Below are 22877 nucleotides of genomic sequence, written 5' to 3'. Positions count from 1 at the left end.
ATTAGTATAGACTTGGAAGCCAAATTCACCTGCTAAAATAAAGTAATGCCTGCATGTAGGAAGGTGGGATGAGTTGAGATTAAACTGAATTTGGGGGAATAAATTAGTATATGTATGGACCCTAGGAAATAAAATAACCTTACCAGTGTTTTTGCATGCTTTAGCTACAACAAATCCCGTATACTTGACATTACTCCTGACTATTTTACAACTCGTGCTGCTGTGGTTCAGATTTCCATTTTCCATTCATACAAAGATATGAAAATCAACTAAGCAGAGATTTGAAAGAGTAGCCATGATGTTCATGTAGATTTTCATACAGGACGAATGAATGGAAACCAATCTCATGATCACAAAAATCTAAACTACTCTGGTACAGCAGGTCTTGCAAAAATGGTCAGTAGAAAATGCAATTTGTACTTAATGGTTCAAAACAGTGGTATGGTCCTTTAACTCTTCCATAAAGAAAGTATTATGAGAAGAAAAGAGAACTATCAACAAGCATTACAGGTACAGCTTACACCACAGATATAGTTTGTGATAAGTAAAAGTCTTCATTCAGTACTGTACAGTATGTCTTTAGAGCTATTCCTTCCACTTCAAGGGTTTCATAATGTATCACATTAAGCAACATCCTGTGTCTGACTAAGCCTCTTAACAACTGCCTCTCCTCTTTAAACAAAAATTCTTACATAGAAGACCGAGCTGAAGATTCGTTTGACTACATAAAAAGCTCAGACAACACAACACAATCTCCCGTACAAGACTCAATGTAGACTCCATGGTATGTAAAACAGCTAGTGGAAAATATAGCCGGGGCATCTGTAGCTTAGCAACATAGAGAAGATTGAAGGCATTCAAAGAAGATTTAAAAGGAGATTGTGATTTGCATATTCATGCTCTGAAAACGTGTAGAGAAGCGATGTGGTTGAAAACCCTTGAATGACACAGAAACTCTGAGACAATCAATTTGTGTCAGAAATTGTGAAAATGCCCTTCATTAGGAGACAGATCTGATCTTCTCTACAAGCTGGAGTCACAGGACTTGAATTAAACATGATCATGAGCACAGAGAAAGGGAAAGCAACTGCATGAAAGCAAATCAACAACAGTTAAGATCTATTGTAATTTTAACTATTGTAGAGAAGTATCTGGGGCAGGATCTAAGGGTAACTCCGTCTCTCACACATCCAGTGATTTTCACACATTGATTATGTCACCATACAATCTGAAACACCAAGAATCACTTGTTTTTAGACACATAAAAAAGGATACCAGACAGAGAATATGGGAGACTACAAAGCAACATCATGCATCATCGTAGCTTTTAAAAATTCCCCTTCAACTCCCTGCAGAACAGATGACCACTACTCTCACCGTCTGCCGACCAATCTGTCATATAGACAATTATTAAACATTTGACAAAAATACGTTTGAGCATTTGTGCCTCATTTTTGTTCATGCATTTTAATTAAGCTGGTCCCTTTTATATCTGCACTTGAAATAATTATCCAGAGTAAAATGTCCTTTACACAAGTACAGGCCTTAGAGAAGATGGCACATCAAGTGATGCTGAATACTGTCTAACATACTCACAATTCACATGACAACACTACTTTTTATATATGGCCAAAGCAGCATGTTAATCACAGATGAATCTAATTTAAGTTTACTTCTGGGAACGTGTTCTGTATTCACAGTGGAGAGCTCTGCACCTCTGTGACACTGGAACTGTTTAAGTCTGAGATGATCCTGTGGCTACCTGAAACGGTTTCCTCTATGTAAGACCATGGTGGTTAATTAAGCTTTAAGGCAAAACCTGGTACATTTTGCTTTTGGCTAAGGTATATTGTCTACAGTTTGAATGCTACGGTATGTTTTTTATCTTAGACTAAATTGGTTGGTAAAAATCAGGGCGGCCCCCCTTAGTCAACTAAGATTTCTTTAGTAGATGAGTCATTTTGTAATGCTTTTTCTCATGCTGAATGACTTATTTCCAAGAAACTTGTAAGCACAGCTCGGGTAAACACAAGATTTAAAGTGGTGCTTTTGTGCGATTCTTGGTGGAGAAACTCAGTTTTACAGATCTGTCGATTAAATCAACTAGAGTTACAACGATGAAGTCAAAATTCTCTTATTCCAGCTTCTTAAATGTGAATATTTTTTTCTTTACTCCTCTATAATAGTAAACTGAATATCTTTCAGTTCTGGACAAAACAAGACATTTGAAGACGTCATCTTGGGCTTTGAGAAACACTGATCTACATTTTTCACCATTTTATGACATTTTATAGACTAAACAATTACTTGACCAGTTGATTTAAACAACAGATCTGTAAAACTGAGTTTCTCCACAAAGAATCACACAAAGCACCACTTTAAATCTTGTGTTTACCAGAAATGTGCTCATAGGTTTCTTGGAAATAAGTCATTCAGCATGAAAAAAGCACAAAAAATGACTCACAGACAAGACATTTGAGGACATTGTCTTGGACTTTGAGAAACACTGATCGACAATTTTCACCATTTTCTTACATTTTATAGACCAAACAACTAATCGATTAATCAAGAATATAATCAACAGATTAATCAACAATGAAAATAATCGTTAGTTGCAGCCCTAAAATCAAATAATTTTTTGGTCGAGAACAGCCCTAAGAAAAATCAAACTGGATAATTGGTTTTCATGATTTACTACCTACTGAAGACAAGAATAGCCTCTGATGTGTGAGGTTGGTGTGAAGCTAGATGAAAGAGGATATCCTGACATGACACCTTTCCTTTCTCTTTCTGTTGGCCTATTAAAGCTCTGTGTGAGTTGTGCCCTTTTCATACAGTAGACGGGCAGATAAATTGGATCTACTGAATTGCGTCTGACCCATTCATATGAGCCTGCTGTCAAAAGTTGATGTCTGGTTGTCAGCACTCAGAAACGCTTCACTGAGAAATCACAGAATAACATTACAGAAGCACCAAATGGAGTTTCATTTTCATTTCTCTCTAGTCACTCGCTCTCTCATGGTTGCCCACTCACTGGTATTGTCCTGTGCTGCTCTCATCTTTCTGTCTCTTCTATCCCTCTCTTCGTCTGTTAAATGACCTTCAGACGTTATATCAATAAATTCAGTTTCCCTGATAAAGATGTCTGTTCATTAAAGCCAGACAGTCTGCGACCCACGTTCACCCCGGGTCAGGAAGAGGGTCACGGACCCAGGTCGGCTGAAATGTGTCGACCCATTCAGATCAACCATTAACGCAGGATTAAACTGCGCCATTGTGTCGTTATCGGTCTCCACCGTCCACCCCACATACATCAACACTCGTCTCTGCCGGACACTTCAGGAAGCATTAGCAGGATGAGCCTCTGATGATGGCTAATGCTCCGCAGCCCTGCTTGAGTTACCAAAGTCAATGGCAGGCCTTAATGGCATAGAGACATTTAGAAAGCAGGTATTGGTAATGTGATCCCACCACAGGCTCACTGCTCAAACTGAAACTAGTCCATCCTTTAGCTTTAAGGGCCACCAAGCATCTACATCAAGTCCCATCTAGTTTAGGCCTATAGTGGTTTTACTGTAACTAGAATCTATAAAAAGAAAACAGATCTAGATCAGTTTTTGTATCTATACAATACATGAATGTTAGTACATGGACGTCATCTTGCTTAAGACTAGTGCTGTGCAGTGTTTACTGCAAGTATCTGTGTCTTTGGGTTATATTTCATAAGACAGTGCAGCTCTACAAACACACACGTCATTAGTGCTGATCAGCGACTGCTGACAGTGGTCTGCGGACCTCCTATATAAGATAAGGAAGTCAACACAATGGGAGTACTGAGTCAGGATTTTCACAAACTGTCTTTACAGGGTGATGAAGGGAAGAATTTGGGTTAATGTTGCCTTGTAAACAATGATGTGGAGTAGACAATAGCGCCAGCCCTGAAATCCTATCGTGGTGGAGTTAAAAACAAGTTTTGGGCCTTACTTTCCCCTCCAGGAGTGTTTGGTGGTGTAGTAACAGGCCAGGTCTTTGTTTTCTTTGACGACATTCATCTTTTCAAAGGACCTACAAAAAAGAACAAAAGTTATTATGAATAGGATCGAAAAAAGCCCTTCTACATTTTCAACACAGAAAAGGGTTCAGAAAATACACTATTTGAACATTACTTGAGAGAAAATGTTGTATCTTTAATGACACAACAGCAGGGAAGAATGACAGCTCTTCATGTCTCAGCTCTATAAGAAGTCACCTGCACCTTCACAAGTCATTACTACATCAAGTTTATGTACACATTCCAATATACCGCAACGCACACTTCACACGGTCATTCAACATTTTGCAGCTTGAAGGGAGAGACTCCCACCAGACACTCCCTCGGCTACAGAACGAATGCTGAGTAAACAGTTATTATCCAACGACAGAGTAGCCCATCGCGCCATGACTGACTGATTCTTCACCGTCATCAGCTGAGCTATGAGCCGTAGCATTGATCCAGCTCGTAGCACATGACTTCATTTCATTATAAACTCTTTGACATCCTCACTCTCTCCTTCATGTGTGCATTTTCACAGGCTCACTCTGAAAAGAAGCACTGGGATACAACCTGCAAAGGTCTTTCATTCTAGTCCGATATCATGGGCACAAAAAAATCAACACAACAGTGCACCAGCTGAGCATGTGTCAATAAAATCTGGTGTGTGCCAGTGAGGCCTATTGATCGCTTTAGATAAACAGGCGTTAGGCCATGTATTAGTGTTTTTGCCCAGTGCATTATTTGAATGAAAATCCTTTTCCAACCTGGACAAACCACAAATCATCAGTGAAGACGGATAGTTTGTGACAGATTGTTTCAAACTAATTAAAGATGAAGGCCATTAAATACAAGCCAGTCAACAGACCAGAATAGAGAAAATTGAGGGAATAACTGCCTCTCCTATCCTTTGTGCAGTAATTTGCTGGCGGCTGCACTGTGACAAGGGGAACCTGTGTCAGCACTCTGTCAGGATCCTGGAAAAAAATCTGACTCCAGTTTTCCTTCCTCTCCATTTCAGTGTGCTGCTGAAGCAGGGGACAGCAAAATAGCCCCAAATGATGGAATCCACTATTCACCGAGGGGACAGTCGTCTGGTGTTCAGAGAGGGCAAATACAAGATGCTTTCAGGTTGCCACAACTGGACGAGGACCTTTAAAAAATTAGCCAGTGTCGGCGTCTCAATAACTGATGCCTGTGCTGGAGAAACAAAAGGTGCAAGGAACAGTCAAGAGCCAAGTTCTGTTTTTTTCAAACACGCATTCATGGAGCTGCATAATGAATCTAATCCAAAGCGGGGGGCTGATGGAATGTACAATGGGAGATGTTAGCAGCAAGCGGTGCACAGCGTGCTCTTTGCCGCCGCTGCAGAGGGCTGTGCAGTTTTTATTATATTACTCTGTGATGGGTGTAAAAAAAGACCGAGGCAGATTCCAGGATTGGGTCATGTGATTTACCCCTCCCACCTCTTCCTGCCTGTATGCAGATCAATAGCAAATTATTCATGGGCTATCCTTGACAGTTTAGCGAAAACAACAAAAAAAAGGAAACAGCAGGACAGTGAAGGAAATGGAAGCAGGCCCAAAGCAAAGCACACAACATTTACATGATAACTTGTTCCAGACTGGTCTCACGACTTTTCAGAAACTTTAGCAAACACTGCTTTTTATCTAAGATAGCTATGACTGTCAGGACAATCCAATAGTGTATAATGGTGCTTGATTCAACCAAGTTGCACTGCCAATAGGATTGTATCAAACCTATAATGGGACTTATCTGAAAAACTGTAAACAGACCGTGTATTACTGGCTAGACTAACTAGACTACAGCCACAGGTTATACTGTAAGTAACTCTGCCTATTTAAGTCTACCCTGTTTCTTACAGGTGTTGGAAAAAAAGTTGGCTCACCTAATTTCTTTTGAAAAGTACAATATAAAGAATAGGAAAACTGCTTCAGCTCAGCATCAGTGTGGGTGCAAGGGTCAAACGATCATCTGCTATTACATCATTATATGGCCTTTTGTTTTTTACGTCTCCAGTTAAAATTATGTAGAACATAAAGCTATGAGCGTACCTGAACTGACACTACAATAAAAGCAGAGCATTGTTCAATTAAAAATACATCTACAGGGGCATCTGGACCTTCAGAATCACATATGAATTTCAATATATCATGCTGGTTTCTGCAATGTGGTTTACTCTCTAAAGCTTTTCCTGCACACTGAGGACGTGTTGCAATGTCTTCCCTTTTTTTTTTTTTTTTTTACCAATTATATGAAGCAATCTTACAGCCAACTTTACCATAGGGGCACATATACTCTGCCTCATCTTGCATGGCTTCTATGAGTATTATCATAAACCACTTGATTGCAAAATATATAATAAACTTGCTGATTTAAAAAAAATTCGAAAAAATAAATCTGCAAGTTTATTATATTTTGCAAGCAAGTGGTTTATGATAATACTCATCATGTACCACCTGCTTGCAAAAATATAATAAACTTGCAGATTAAAAAAAAAAAAAAAAATGCAGATTTAAAAGAATTTAGAAAAAATTATATTATATTTTGCAAGCAAGTGGTTTATGATAATACTCATCATGCACCACTTGCTTGCAAAATATTATTTTTTTTACACGTGACTAGAGATATAAAGACAATAAAAAAATGTGTTAAATGCTTAAGTCCATTTGAGGATGCCTGTCAAGTAAAACCCACATGACAATGAGTATAATCATGCACCACTTGCTTGCAAAATATAATAAACTTGCAGATTTTTTTATTTATTTTTTTACACGTGACTAAGAGATATAAAGACATTAAAAAATATGTTAAATGCTTAAGTCCATTTGAGGATGCCTGTCAAGTAAAATCCACATGACAAGCAGCATATTAAAGGTTACCTGGCTCTCAGGCGGTTAGTCAAACTGGGCTTCATTGCAGCAGGCCTAACACGGTTAACTACCTAAAAACAAGCACCACAAAACCCTTTTGGTGATGTCCACACTTCTCCTCCTCCTCCTAACTACAACACCAGACAGCACAGACACTTATACTATCAGTGTTTGTTTGCCAAATGGTAAAATAAAGGGGGCTGTGGCAGGCTAATGTTGGGTTAGCTTCTCGAGCTAGCTGCTAGAAGAAGCTAGCTGGTCGCATTAGAGAAGATGGCTTGAAGACAGTTTGGTGTATTTACCTGTTAAAAACGTTATCAGGTGTTTATCGTAGCCGGTCCCTCAGCCCCCCACCCTCCTCTGACTGCGTTGCTTCTCAGTTGTCCCCTCTCTGGTGCTGAAGGAGCTCAGTTACTCCGTTTATTCCCCCCAACAGGGCTCAGGAGTCAGGACGCTGCCATAGTCCTCATAGCACCAGAAAGGTGTGTTACTGCGCATGCGCGGAGGCCTGCCTGTCATGCGGCTGTCAGCTGATTGGTTTGTCTGAACGAGGCGTTATGGAGCTGCAGACTCCAGATCAGTTTTTATTCATTTGATGCAGTGTTTTGTATTGATGCATACAATACGAAACTGACCTGGGAACAGTTTATTGTATAGGCTGACGATGCTGACTGGGTTTTATAGCAGAATCTTTAGTTTCCATTTGTGCTCATATGAAACTAATGAGTGAATAAGAGACAGGTTAAAAACTAGACAGATTACACTGAATATATTTTTCATGCACCAAAAACTCAATTATAAACTCATATTAGCAATAGTTAGATTTTTTTAATTTATTTTATAAATATATATACTTTATTTTTTCCCTTATTTCGAGGTTGTTTTCATATATGCAATTTACAGTTCGTAATTACAATTTATAAACCAATTTTTTAAGTAGTTGAGCTTATAGACAAACTTATTAAGTACACTATAGAAAACAACTTCAACATTCAAAATTGAAATAAAATGAAGAAAAAAATAATAATATTAAAAATAAATAATAATAATAATAATAATAATAATAATGACAATAATAATAATAATAAAAAAGAAAGAATAGAGTTAAAAAAACACACACAAAACCCCCCAATAATAATACAAAAATAATAGAGTAATAATAAATTAAATAAACCAATAAGTTAATAGAAAATAAAAAGGGGGAGGGGGTGTAGCGCAAATATATAGTAATATCATTTACATGGGCACACACATGCATCCTCCTTCACATCAGGTCACCTCCAAGCATATGTATATGTGCATGCGTGTTAACCCATGTAACTATATTTTAATAGTTTGATTTTGATGCTAAAATTGGCTTTCTAAGTACTTTTTGTGAAATGATCTGATGAAATGGAAACTATTACTACTATTCATATCTGCATATTTTGCTTCTTGATAGCTTATAGGAGGCTGGAAAAACACTTTATTGGCTATTTAACCTGTTCTTTATTTATTTTTACTTTTTTTGCAGGTTTCCAGGTATTATTAGCCTGCTAAGTAAAAAAGATGCACCTGGGGAAAAAAAGATTATTGTGCCCTCTAGGGACACTGTCCCATCAATGCAGCAATACCTCTATTAGCACAGCAGTTTACACCAGTTAGGCCTGTGTGAAGATTGAGACCAGCACAAACATTAACTGGCCACACATATACAGGCACAAACACAAATGTGTGCATTCAAAGTTGCAAAAAAGGTCCATCCCCTTTGCAAAATTAATTTCCAGCAGGTTCACCATTTACAGCAATATGTGTCAAAAACGGTTGGGTCTGTAAAAACTGAATCAGATCTACAACTGAGATCTTTAGTTACTTGCAGACAAAAACCTGTTCACACAACTTTGAGTAAATATATGTAAATGTTTATATATCTTTTTGTCATATCCTTCCTATTACAACAGTTTACTTATTTTAATGATTTCCATTGCTTTATTGTTAAAACATTTTTTTGCTCTCATTCAACTGTTTGTTTTTGCTCTTGCAATAACCCACATTCTCCAACAATCTAATATCGTTGACAGTTTGCTAAAATAGTTCATAGACCAGCTGCAGATATGACATCAATACATTTTGATTCTGCCACAAGAGCTATGTGAATAATGAAAAGCAACCACCATGGTCTAACTGATCACTGTAGAACAGCAGCACCAACATATGGGACTCAAAAACAAAAACTAAGAAGCGTAATCTGTGACTTGTAACCCCTTAAGAATATGGTATTAATTAAGATGTCTAGTCCCTGTCTCAAATTGTAAGTGACTCACCGTGATTGAAGGTAAAGGGGAAACATCTTGGTCTCTGTGGCTGACTGATGTTGCACAGTGAACTTGAGCGGGGAAACACAGAGTGGTCACATTTTGAGGCATCTGATTAGGTGACCAACCATGTGCTGCCTGTTAGTCTAATTTCATTACAGCTAGAGAGACATGAGGGGAAAAAGTTTCCTTCTTTTTAAAACAGATAGTGATGACCTCTTGGCTTCAGTGACATATTACAACAATGCAACAGAATCTCTAACAAGTTTTTATTTGGCTCACGTGGATTCAAATTAGTTTAACTGATGAAGAAGCAGACATGATGAGTCCCATTAGTTAAGCAATTGAAACATGTATTATAGCTGGGTAATTGTATTGTAAATATGCAAATATAAATACTGCCATATGCTTAAACTAGTATAACAAACTGTTATTGGCGGTATTATCTGCCATTAGAAATCTAGAGAGATATGGATGCTACATGATCAACAAAAAAAATGCTTGAATATACAGAAGAAAAACAGTAATATGTCAAAACATACTGACAGTGGTTTTATGCAGTCAAAATTGGGCCCTTCAGTGTTGTTTTGACCAGTAGCTTGATTTCGAGATATCAATTTAAAGCTTTTCAATGGATCTATTAAATCAAACTAGGGCCAGTTGCTTAAATATATAAATGCATGTGATGTACATGAAAATGTGTAAACTGATGATCTTCTCAGGCCCTCTCACACTTCTAGCTCAATACTGCCATCTACTGGTTAATACTAGACATTGACAAACAAGCCAGTTTGGTGACACAATAATACATGTTGTACATTTAAATAAAACTATCTCAACCTTCTTGTACCTATAACTTGTAATATAAAAAACACTGTTAATTAAATGATGGATTTTTTCACAGGAAATGAGACTAGATTTGATATTGATAAAAAAAAAACAGAAAACGCAGAACAAAGTGCAACTTGTGTGTAAAAATTTGCATTTTATACAATTTATTAAAGCTTATAATAACAATGAAATGTCTATATTTATTTATATACAATTTGGGTATTATGACGATGTCGTTTCATTAACATATCTTATATTTTAGCAAGTCATTCGACCGTATAACTTTTTGTTTCGTGCTGTATATAAATGCATGTGATGAACATAAACATGTGTAAACTGCTGATCTTCTTAGGACCTATCACACTTCTAACTCAATACTGCCATCTATTGGTTAATACTAGACATTGACAAACAAGCCCAATTGCCAGTTTGGTGACACAATAATACATGTTGTACATTTAAATAATCTTAACCTTCTTGTACCTATAACTTGTAATATGAAAAACACTATTTGTTAAATGATGGATTTTTTTTTTTACAGGAAATGAGACTAGATTTGATATTGCTAAAAAAAAACAGAAACGCAGTACAAAGTGCAACTTGTGTGTACAAATTTGCATTTCATACAATTTACCAAAGCTTATAATAACAATGAAATATCTATATTTATTTATATACAATTATATACAATAACGATGTCATTTCATTAACATATCTTATATTTTAGCAAGTCATTCGACCATATAACTTTTTTGTTTCGTGTTGTACGTAGCGCCACTGAACGCACCACTAGTAACCAAGGCAATGACGCTCTCCTCCGTTACCAAGGCAGCATTCTCAAGGCAAACACTAGCTGGGTTAGCTAGGCTAGCCAATCTGCCAGATAATCTTATAGCTATAACCTCCGTTTAGCCTCTTCACCTATTGAACCACCAGTACAGATAGTTAACTAGAACCCTCGACTCCAACATATTACCATTAGCTTCTAGTCTGTTCGCTGCGTGGCCTAAATTAGAGGCATTTTCTCCTTCTGGATCATCTCAAGTCTACAAGCTAGTTTAGCAACGTTAGCGTTAGTTTACACAGCCACCATGGTAAGTAGCCGCCGTCATTTGCTGTTTCTGGGTAGCCAGTGGCCACCTGTTTGCTTCTAGAAGTTACCATGCTAATCCCTGTTTTATTGCAAGACGAGTAATGTAAGATAGTTTAGCAAGCATCCCCAGAGATAGCACGTTGTATGTGCTCAAGCTCATGTCAATATAGGCCGTCACATATTAGCAGGAGGGGGAAATCCTCCTCAAGGTAGCTCATAAGCTAGTTGTGGTTTCCATAACCCAGCCAACATGGTTATGCTGGGAGTACCTATATATATATATATACCTATATATACTGTATATATATATGCACTATACACATTTTAACAGTCTCTTCTGCACTTTTTAATAGTCCTGTATCACAGCTGTTACCCTGCACTATATTCAGTTTTAACAGTTTTCTTCATCTCCTTGTATTTTTATATCTGCTATATTTTTTTTGTACTTTGTACTTTGCACTACTAACTTTTTTTTAGTGCCTTTTTACTAACATGTTTTGCACTATGGAACTGTGATGCTGGAAACTTGAATTTCCCTCGGGATCAATAAAGTTACTATCTATCTATCTATCTATCTATCTATCTGGGTACCAAGAGGGTATGGGCCCAAAATGGGCTTCTTATCTGGGGCCCACTTGGGTCAAATAAGTAGGTCCCATGTGGGCTCCCCATGTGGGTCCTAGTTGGGTCACTACTGGGAAATTAGTGCCAACATGGAAACTGTGGACAAACCCACTTACAACCCATATTTCAGGCCATGTAGTCCCCATGTAGTTCCCACATAAATCTTAAACCTTGGGCCCAGATGGGTTTTGGTTTATGTTGCCCAGATTAGACCCATATAACACCCAGTGCACTCCTGCATGAAACCCACAAGGGCAATTGGCATGGGGCCATTATGGAACCCACGGACAATCCCATATAGGGCCCATTTTTCAGCCCATTTACTACCCACATGGGCCCCACATACAAATGTTGGCTGGGTACAGCCTCTGTCTCTGTCCATCTCTCATCTTTGATGACTAGTTTCTCTCTTCTTGTCTCCACGTAGGCTGAATTTGGGTTTAATGAACAACATCAGAATGAAGTCATCAATTACATGCGATTTGCACGTTCAAAGAGGGTCCTGAGACTAAAGACTATTGACTCATGCTTTGAAGAACTCAAAGATAGCAGGTGAGTGGTCATACTTCAGTTTTTGGTATCATATGTTTGTATGTAAATTCAACTTTATTTCACTTAAGACTCATATTCAATAGAAGGAAAATATATAATACAACAATTAAGTGCTTTTCAGTTCAGATGGAGCTGTAACGTGTGTGCATGTTTGTTTCTCTCTGAAGGTTGGTGGAGGAGACCTTCACAGTGGACGAGGTGAAGGAGATGCTGGACGGGCTGCAGGCGGTGGTGCGTGGGGAGGTGGAGATGGAGCTCATCAACACAGCCCACACCAACGTGCTGCTGCTCAGGCAGCTCTTCTCACAGGCCGAGAAGTTTTACCTTCGACTGCAGAGCGATATCTCAGAGCTGGAGAACAGGTGAGCAGTGAGGAGGGGAGCTGATTCAGGCTTCCATTTGACGAAAGGTGACCTAGTCAGGTTTGAGTACACAAGAGTACACAAGAGTACACAAGAGTACACAATGTTCCTATTCAGATATTATGCCATATACAGCGCCTCCTCTTAAAGATCATATTCTTTATTTAGTGTGCACAAATGTATATTTTGTTCGCACTTGTATGGGCAAGATATGAATCTTGTATGAACAAAAAAAATCACATTTCTGATCCTTCCACATGAAATAAGCTGTAAAAACATTTTCAAATTAAAATGATGTGGCAGTTCAAGGTCAAACAGAGTGCCACGCCAAAGTAAGAAGTGATCTAGGCCTCTTAACATGCAATAACCCTTCATGTTCATGAGAAAAACTCCTCCACTTTGTACCACTTCCTCCTCAGTGCTGTTAAGGTGTATATCACGTGCATGTTACACTACATATGCCAGGCAAAAAGGTCATTGTCAAGCCACATACACAATGTGAATTTAACCCTTTTTTCCATTACAGCGGTTTCCTTTTTTTTGCAGTGACGTTCATTTAGGCTGAAAACCACAACTGCTGCCACATTCTCACTTCATTTTAACGTCAGTTCACCCAAATTACAAAAAAACATATTTTGAGTCTTCTGCTGCTAAACCAATACAATAGAGATGAGTCGGGCGGTGGATGTTAATGAATCTCAAAGCATAAAAAAAACTGAATTTAGAGAACATCACCCCACAATGTATTATTTTGAGTAACAAAGACATTGTTTATAGAAAGACGCTTCTGAGTTTTTTAATTTTTCTAATGAAATATTGATTTCTTTTAGCCTCAGCAGCATATATCTCCAAGTTTTTCCAACTAAAAGTAAAACTTACCACTATGGGTAAATGAAAAGAAAGTTTTTTTGTAATTTGGGTGAACTAACTCTTTAATCCTTACACTTACACTGTGCAATTTAAATGTTACGTATTGTTACATATATACAATAATTATGGCTGTCAATCGATTAAAATATTTAATTGCAATTAATCGCACATTTTTTATCTGTTCAAAATGTATCTGAAAGGGAGATATGTCAAGTATTTAATAATCTTATCAACATGGGAATGGACAAATATTCTTTCTTTATGCAAATGTATGTATATATTTATTATTGGAAATCAATTAAAAACACAAAACAATGACAAATCCAGAAACCCTCACAGGTACTGCATTTAGCATAAAAAATATGCTCAAATCATAACATGGCAAACTCAAGCCCAACAGACACAACAGCTGTCAGTGTGTTGGTGTGCTGACTTAACTATGACTTGCCCCAAACTGGTCGTGATTATCATAAAGTGGGCATGTCTGTAAAGGGGAGACTCGTGGGTACCCATAGAACCCATTTTCATTCACATATCTTTAGGTCAGAGGTCAAGAGACCCCTTTGAAAATGGCCATGACCGTTTTTCCTCGCCAAAATGTTGCATAAGTTTGGAGCGTTATTTAGCCTCCTTCATGACAAGCTAGAATGACATGGTTTGTACCAATGGATTCTTCAGGTTTTTTAGTTTCATATGACGCCAATCACCATCACACACCCAATGATTATTTGCAGCTCATGTTTTATTGGCGCATACTTTTGAAGTCGCACAAAGTGAGTGGCCACGTGTGCTAAAATGAAGTCTATACAGTAAAACAGAATTACCTACAAGTAAAAGATCGTTCTTGCTGTTGTTACTAAACAAGGACACCAAGAGACCCCTTTGAAGAGACTTTATCCGGCAGCCTTGACTCCCTTGCCCCCCTCAAAACCCGGACTGTCTCCTATACCCGTCCCGCCCCCTGGTTCACCACTGAACTCCGCACCCAGAAGTCCACCGGCCGTCAACTGGAGAGGCGCTACAAAAGATCTGGCCTCACTGTCCACCTTGAGGCTTATAAAGAGCATGTGAGGGCCTACAAAGTAGCTCTCTCCCAGGCCAAAACACAGTACTACTCCACCCTCATTACCAACCAACAAAACCACCCCAGACTGCTGTTCTCCACCATCAACCGGCTCCTTCGCCCCCTCGACCCCCCCCTCCCCTCAGGTGCCCCCGACCTCTGCACTAAGTTCCTGGACTTTTTCCAGGACAAAGTCGAGTCCATCCATCAGCAGCTCCTGGTGCCTGCCCACCTCCCTCCACACACACCTCAGCCACTGGACGTGGCTCCCTTGGATGTTCGCCTGCCTCAGTGCTCCCTCTCCTTCTTCTCCCCTGTATGTGCTCCTCATGTCGCAAAGTTGGTCACTAAGGCCAAAGCCTCCACCTGTTCTCTGGACCCTATGCCCACAGCCTTGGTCAAGGCGTGCCTACCTGCCCTGTGCCCCATTATGGTGAACATCATCAACTCCTCCTTGGCATCTGGTCTTGTACCCGACAGCCTCAAGATGGCATCAGTCACTCCCATCCTCAAAAAGCCAGGTCTGGACCGGGATGACAGCAACAACTACCGACCGATCTCCAACCTTCCTTTCCTGAGTAAAATTCTGGAAAGAGCAGTGGCCGCCCAACTCCATCAACATATGGCCAACCATGAGCTCTACGAAACGTTTCAATCTGGCTTCAGACCACACCACAGCACAGAGACCACCCTCATCAAAATCACAAATGACCTCCTCATCGCTGCAGATTCTGGTCACATCAGCATCCTCATCCTCCTGGACCTCTCAGCTGCCTTCGACACAGTCTCCCACACCATCCTCCTCACCCGCCTATCTGACTACCTTGGCCTCATCGGTTCAGCTCTCTCCTGGTTTCAGTCCTACCTCACAAACAGAAAACAGTTTGTCACCATCAGAGACTCCAGTTCCACCCCGGCCCCAGTCAACCATGGCGTACCTCAAGGCTCTGTGCTGGGACCCCTCCTCTTCACCATCTACATGCTCCCCCTTGGTCAGATCATCCGCCACCACGGTCTCAGCTTTCATTCATATGCTGACGACACACAACTATATCTCAGCACCAAACCATCCACCCAGCTACCCCCACAGTCACTTGTAAACTGCCTACATGCAATACAAATCTGGATGTCATCTAACTTCCTAAAACTCAACAGCAACAAAACCGAGCTCATGGTTGTGGCTCCCAAGGCCCTGCTCCGGAAGGTTGGAGATCTCCACCTGGACGTTGACGGCTGTTCCTTCTCCCCATCCTCGGAAGTCCGCAACCTGGGTGTCATCCTGGACCCAACACTATCATTCCAGTCTCATATCAGGTTCATCACCAAATCCGCCTTCTTCCACCTCAAAAACATCTCACGTCTCCGGCAATCACTCTCTGACTCTGTGGCAGAAACCCTCATCCACGCTTTCGTCACCTCCCGTTTGGACTACTGCAATGGAGTTCTGTCCGGGGTTCCCAGCAAAGCCCTGGACAGGCTCCAGTATGTGCAAAACTCGGCTGCCAGGGTTCTCACCCGCACCAAGCCCTGGCAGCACATCACCCCCACCCTCATCCACCTCCACTGGCTCCCGGTCAAGTCCCGCATCACCTACAAAATCCTCCTCCTCACCTACAAATCCCTCAATGCCCTGGCTCCTCAGTATTTATCTGACCTCCTCCACCCTTACACACAGCCCCGGAACCTCAGATCCTCAGGCACGGGTCAGCTCTCCATCCCTCACACAAGAATGCGAACTTTTGGGGACAGAGCCTTCAGTGTGACAGCCCCCACCCTCTGGAACTCTCTCCCCATAGAGCTCCGCAACGCACCATCTCTGGACACCTTCAAAAGACTCCTCAAAACCCACCTCTTCACCAAGGCCTATGGCCCCTAGCTTCTGTTACATTTGTTGTGTTTATTTATGTCTTTGTTAAGCGTCCTTGGGTTTCATGAAAGGCGCTATATAAATCCAAGCTATTATTATTATTATTATTATTAAGAGTGCCTCTTCTCATCATATTACAAGCCTGAACACGGAGCAATGCAGGCATGTCCATGTGATATCAGTAATAAAGATTAATCACATTTGAACTGTTGTCAGAATGTACTTTAAACCTGGGCAAAGGGTGTATAAAGGCTTTTTGGCACAAATATAACCAGGTTTTAGAGCATAGAGGCTGTTATATAGATGAACAATAATTCACAATTTAGAGAAATCTGTTTTGAAATGAAAGAATATCAATGGCAACTTTTATATACAAAATATCAGACTAAAGCCCAAAGCACACGTCATCCTGTTCCTCTTTTTGCAAGTGAGATTGAGGAAGCAAGACTTTCCATGATCACTACACTACCGTCACATTATCTCATCCGATCATCAGTATCGGTGCAAAAGGTCATAAAATTCACACTTTTGCAGCTGACTGTTCTCAATGTGTTATGAACTAATGCTGTTAGCCAGTGTGATCATTGTAAAGCTCCACAGTACACGTACACAGGTTTGAATGAACTTCACGTAACTTCTGACCTCTTGTCACCTTTCACCTTGTTTAAAACACTGAGCACGTTTTGGAAAAGTTCTTTTGTTTGTAATATGCACATGGAGGGCGGATAAATAAGCCCTAAAGTGTGTGATTGTTTTTTTCACAGGGCTCAGCCCTACGTGACTGATAGGGCGTCTAAAGCAAGGAATCCGCCCCGTGTCACGGTCTACGTGTGTTCAGCTGCTTTTTAAAAACCACATTAAGCTCCTCAGAGAGCTGTTTGCTTCACCACAAGCATATATATTTTATCAAAGGTGCTAAACTGCCATCAAGAACAACGGTGTTTATATTCCTTGCCAAAGATACGTAACCGCCAAATAGCTCTTTATCATTGTAATGTCAAAAATAAAAAATATTGTGGTGGCACGCTTGTGTGAGGAGATCGTACATAGTATTAGATCAGTTCCACTCTATTCAGTGTTGCTCACAAAATATTACTTTGTGTTTTATAGACAAAGGTGTCATTTACTCTAAAACTTTGTAGTGATTATTTGATACGATTTCAAGCTTTTTGTATTCCCTTCTCTGTAATTTTCTTCATTATTTCGCCATCCAACTCTTTTCTCTTGTACCCGTATAGGGAGCTGTTAGAACAAGTGGCTGAATTTGAGAAGACTGACTTTAAAACCGCTGATAAGGTGAGTGTTATGTGCAGCTATATCATGTGTAGAGCTTCACACAGCACCATCAACATAGTTGTCATTAATCATGTGTTCAAAGGATATTTAACACCCACATGGACTCAAGTAGCGAGAGAGCAGGGCAGCGTGCCTGTGCGTTTTAAGATGTGTTGTATCTCAGGCCGCCTGCCCTTCACACGTAGCCGTGCGGTTCAGAAGTCACACATCACTGAGGTCGACGTGTGGTTTCACAACGCACGGTTAAAGAAAAACAAATCCACTTTGTAATGCAATACTCCTTAATGCAATGCTCTTTCATGAGTTCGGCTACTCACACCTTTCTCAAAAGATACACACTAGTAATTTTCACATTTCTAAGAAGAGCAAGGTGATGAATCTGATGTGTGAATTTATTTTATGAATTGATTTATTTTTCTTTCTTTCTTTTATTATTATTATTTATTTGTATTTATTTTTTAAATTGATTCTAATTTAAATTTTTTCATATTTCTTATTTATTTATTTTTTATTGTTATCATTTTTTCTTCCCCCTTGTTTTTGAATACTTTGTTTTGAATGTACAGTTACTATTTGGTATTGTAAGTGCATATTACCTTATTTGTTTTGGTTTAGGTTGTTGTAGTCATTTTAATAAAAAGCAGGATTAAAGAAAAGCAAGATGGATATAAAAAAGTTTTATTTTTACCGTTACATCTCATACAGTAATAGAAAGGGACAGTAGAGCCAACATGTTTTAGACTAAAAAATAAGAATTGTTCTGTCATTGTTTCAGTTGTTAAGTGTTTAATTTATCCCCAGATAAACCAGGAAACAAGCAAACCCAAGCTAGCACCGCTGAATGAAGGCGGGGTGTCTGAACTTCTTAACAAGGTAAAGGCATGAATTACATGTAGAAATTTGTGCCCTCATTATCACATTTATTCACTCCCTCACACCTATGTTAAATATTTCTCCAGGAGATATCGAGACTACAGGAGGAAAATGATAAACTGAAAGCCAGGCTGCGCACTTTAGAATCCCAGGTAAAACAATTAGCCATACATATTTTAAAACACAGCACTAGTTTCCGTTGTTAACTCTCTGCTCTGATTCATTTTCTTAGGCAATGAGTGCGCTGGATGAGAGAACCAAGGCAGAGAGAGCTCTGAAAGACCTTCAGAAGGTTCAAGGTGAACATCAGGTACTGTTTGGAGTCTGGCTTGCAAAGTCATCCTCTTTTTGTGACATTTTGAGTTTCCATTCTACTACTTTTATTTCTTTATTTTTTTTTATTTTGTTGCATCTGAACATTTGCTGTCATTTGGTTTTATCTGCTAACTTGGACCTCTAATGGTATGTATCCAGCTGACCAAAGTGTTGCTTTTGTCTGCCACTGTGTACAGTAGGAATAGGGTTTAGTAATAGCAATGATTGCCATTCAGTTCATCTGAACTTATGTATGTTGTTTCTTTTCCCTTCCCCAGCTGGCTTCTCAATCCCAGGAGATCAGCAGTCTGGAGGGCACGGTGGCCGCTCTGAGGGACGACTATGAACGGTCTCTTAGTGCCAACTCGGCCTCCCAGAAGGGTCTGCAGGAGAACCTGATCTCTGCCAAACACGAGCTGCTGCGAGTGCAGGAGCAGCTGTCCTTGGCAGAGAAGGTACGTCACTCTGGTGTTTACCTGCAGCTGAAGTTAACACATGTCAAATATGTTTGTGGCAGATAATCTTGCTATACTGTGCAGTTATTAAAACAGCTGGGACAGGTGCATTCAGCTACTGTTGCAGTTCTTTTCATGTGTTTATGTACCTGTGTGTTGTGCAGGAGTTGGATAAGAAGTTCCAGCAAACTGCGGCCTACCGCAACATGAAGGAGATCCTGACCAAGAAAAATGAGCAGATCAAAGATATTAGAAAACGATTGCAGAGGTGAGCTTTCTTTAGTAAATGTAAGGCAATGCAATCATCATCAGGGGCCGTATTACAGAAACGTAAGTCTCAAGTTAAGATAGGAAGAGTCTAAGATTTTTCCCAATTTGATATTACAATAGCAAATCCTAACTAACTGTATCTTTTCTTACTTCATCATACAACGCTACTTTTCTCATCTCGTCAAGCTAAACAACCTTGTAAACATTATTTTTTTTATTGAAACATACATTGAGTCGTACAAAAAATGGAGCAAAATCAATGGCAGACACTTAAGTTCAAGACAGATGAGTAAGAGGTGTTGGTAACTTCTGTAAAGGTATCCAAAGATGTCATTCTTGGGAAATTTACAACACTAACTCTGGAGATAAAAGAAAGAGAGTGGGTTAAGATCGCAGACTCAGTCCCTGTCATATCCGGCATCCAGCGGAGCATTGATGCTATCAAAAAGAAAATAAGTACACTGACAAGTGATGAGAAGAGGAAGGCAGCTCTTATGTCCAAAGAGCAGAAGAAAAGTGAAAGTTAGGACAGCTTAATGGTTATCCTAAAGTTATACTTCTTATCTCCAGTTAGGATAGGATGCCTTTTGATTGACTTAAGAACTGTTAATCTGTAATGGCCTTTTTCCCTTAATCAGGTCCTAACCCTAATTACCATGGTTACCAAACAGTTAAGATAGGATCTGCAAGTTAAGAAGTTTTTGTAATACGGCCCCAGGTCCCTCCATAATATGCCGTTTGTAGAGAGGAATGGCTGCCTGAAAAAATGCAATAAATCTAAAAAACTACAGTATGTTATGGAAAATATTAGGCAGCAGTGTAAAACAAGCACCAACACTGGTACGGTACTTCAATTTGAATCACTCCTGTGCTGTTTTTTTACTTGTAACATTGTCCTTTTTAAAAAGATCTTTGTGTAATTTCAGGTTTGTAATGCTGATATTTCTGTTTCAGATATGAGCCCAATGAATGAGTTCTACCCGAGACAGCTGGTTAAACAGACGTCCAGCGGGTAAGACAGGACCAACATTTACGACTGCAGTTTGGACAAGAAACCATCAGTTCCACTGCTGTGAGACAAGAGAGACAGAAAAACAAAGCACTCCGACGAGGAATTGTTTATTCACGCTTTATCTGGCATCTTCAGTAGTTTATTGGCTTTAGTGAAGAGTGTGAGCGGGGAGGTCGGCAGCACAGCCTTCTTCAGCTGTGCTTCTTTTTCTACGTCTCAGTTTTGGAGCTCTCTTACAGTAGCTAGCAGACTTCCCTCAGTGCTCTATGCAATTACTATCTTGTCCCTATCGTTTGAAGAGGCCTTGTCCATTTGCTGAATTGGACAGATACGCACTGTCTGCCTGAAGTGTTTCAGTCTTATCAGATGGTTAGAGGTGATATTTAGCTTTCTAGCACCGGGTAATTGATCATTAATATTTTGCTGATCAGTCTTAATTTTAGCAGCCCCCTTTTGTAGTCAAAATCCAAATAATGTTGAGTTAGACCCAAACAGCTTCAAACAGTAATGTTTACTGACCTTTTGAGGTCAACCCTGCTTTAATTTATCTAAACATTTAATAGCATTTCACACAACAATATTTCCAATGATCTGACATTCTGTGAAAGTCTGATCATCGAAAATATACCAAAAATTTCGTGCATTTATTTTTTTCCGCTCTTGCATATTGAATGGATAGTGATCTAGAATGGTTTCCCTACTTCCCTACACAAAGGGCATAGATTATTTTTGTCTGGAATCTTTAACCGTGTACTTTTCGTATTGCTGTGGCTGATGGAGTGTAAGAGAAAAAAAAATGAATATATACATGATGTTCATGAAGTAATGCTCTTGTAGAGTATGATACATCTACCCTGTATTACACTAGATGTGCATCTGTTTGTATTGTGCAAAGTATGGGGTAATAAAAAGCTGTTAACAAATAAACGTGTGGTCATTTTTAGGGAGTTAAGTCATCATCATATTGTTTTTTTCACTAATATTTAGCTCTCCTACGTGTTCTGGCCTTATGGAAATATCAGACTGTAAATATGCTCTATGAAGGACTGAAAACATGTCCAGGTTGTCTCCCTCCTCTGGCCCACTGCATGCTGGGATAGGCTTCAGGGAGTTGTAACACTGATAAACAATAAGAAGGTGGATGAATTAAAGCACATATGCATTAACTTTGATAGATTTAAAGGTCTCATATTGTAGAAAGTGAGATTTCCATGTCTTTTTGATTATAAATCAGGTATAGGTGCTATAAAAATACTGTGAAAGTATCAAAACTCAATTGCCCCACGGAGAAATTCACACAGCCTTCAGAAACTGTGCCTTTAACGCTGTCAGGACATCCATAAGGTTGTGATGTCACAACTATACAGTCATCGGTAGAAGTGCCGCCAAACTCCGTGTAGTTAACACACACAGTGAGGGTCTTGTCTAGGTGGTACCCCACAATTTGCGAAACTCTCGCCATACCAGATGGTTAAGGTTAAGACTGACCTCAATAAAGACAATACACAAAGTACTACAGTAGTAGAGGATGTGGACTCTAGAAGAATCTTCTAGAAGAAGACTATGATGAGCTGTTTTCATGGGTTAACCACTTTATGGTTTAACAGGCCAGTACATGCATGAATACTCCAGAATTATTTTTTTTTTCAAACATTATTTTTGTCATTTCTGCCTGAGAAAATTTCAACAGACTCAATGTGAGATATTTTAATGGCATAGGTTTCCTTTATTAGATTATGATATTAGTGTGTAGACAGAGAGACAAAGAGGGATAACATGCAATAATTGTCTTTGGACGCACTAAACTGTTAAACTTTAATTAATATCTGTCAAAACAGACAAGGCGTGGGCTATCAGTTAAGGCATTTTCACTACAGTAAGCAGGGCTATTATGATGGTATTTTAAAGGAACAGTATGCAACATTTAGGGGGATCTATTGGCAGAAATGGAATATATTAATAAGTATGTTTTCAGGTGTGTATAATCACCTTATATTAAGAATTGTTATGTCTCGTTAGCTTAGAATGAGCCGTTTATATCTACATAGGGAGCAGGTCCTCTTCACGGAGTCCACCTTGTTTCTACAGTAGCCCAGAACGTACAAACCAAACTCTGTTAACTTTTCCTGCTTGGGCCGGAGTCGATAACGTTACTCGGTGAAGTCACCACTGCTCT

The 22877-nt window shown here is 39.4% G+C and overlaps 2 protein-coding genes across 9 annotated transcripts in view; one reads left to right on the top strand and one right to left on the bottom strand.

Annotated features, from left to right (window-relative positions):
* dnajc13 (DnaJ heat shock protein family (Hsp40) member C13) overlaps positions 1-7412 on the bottom strand; it is a 33769-nt gene extending 26357 nt beyond the window's left edge. For all 8 annotated transcript variants that reach the window (XM_074622427.1, XM_074622429.1, XM_074622428.1 and 5 more), the window contains exons 1-2: positions 7227-7412; positions 3985-4065 (exon numbers count right to left, since the gene is read on the bottom strand). In XM_074622427.1, the coding sequence (XP_074478528.1) occupies positions 3985-4052 (68 nt within the window). In that variant the 5' untranslated portion in view covers positions 4053-4065; positions 7227-7412. The remainder of the gene's footprint in view (positions 1-3984; positions 4066-7226) is intronic.
* Positions 7413-10845: 3433 nt separating this feature from the next.
* On the top strand, positions 10846-21628 carry lztfl1 (leucine zipper transcription factor-like 1). Its single transcript, XM_074621761.1, has 10 exons — positions 10846-11143; positions 12194-12318; positions 12486-12680; positions 17719-17776; positions 18578-18649; positions 18736-18801; positions 18882-18959; positions 19243-19419; positions 19584-19687; positions 20644-21628. Exons 1-10 carry the CDS (start codon positions 11141-11143, stop codon positions 20660-20662), a joined length of 897 nt encoding a protein of 298 aa, XP_074477862.1. The 5' UTR covers positions 10846-11140; the 3' UTR covers positions 20663-21628.
* The last annotated feature ends 1249 nt before the right edge of the window (positions 21629-22877 follow it).

This window comes from Sebastes fasciatus, chromosome 21, assembly GCF_043250625.1.
Source record: "Sebastes fasciatus isolate fSebFas1 chromosome 21, fSebFas1.pri, whole genome shotgun sequence".
NCBI lineage: Eukaryota > Metazoa > Chordata > Actinopteri > Perciformes > Sebastidae > Sebastes > Sebastes fasciatus.
This window is presented reverse-complemented; position numbering and strand designations above follow the sequence as displayed.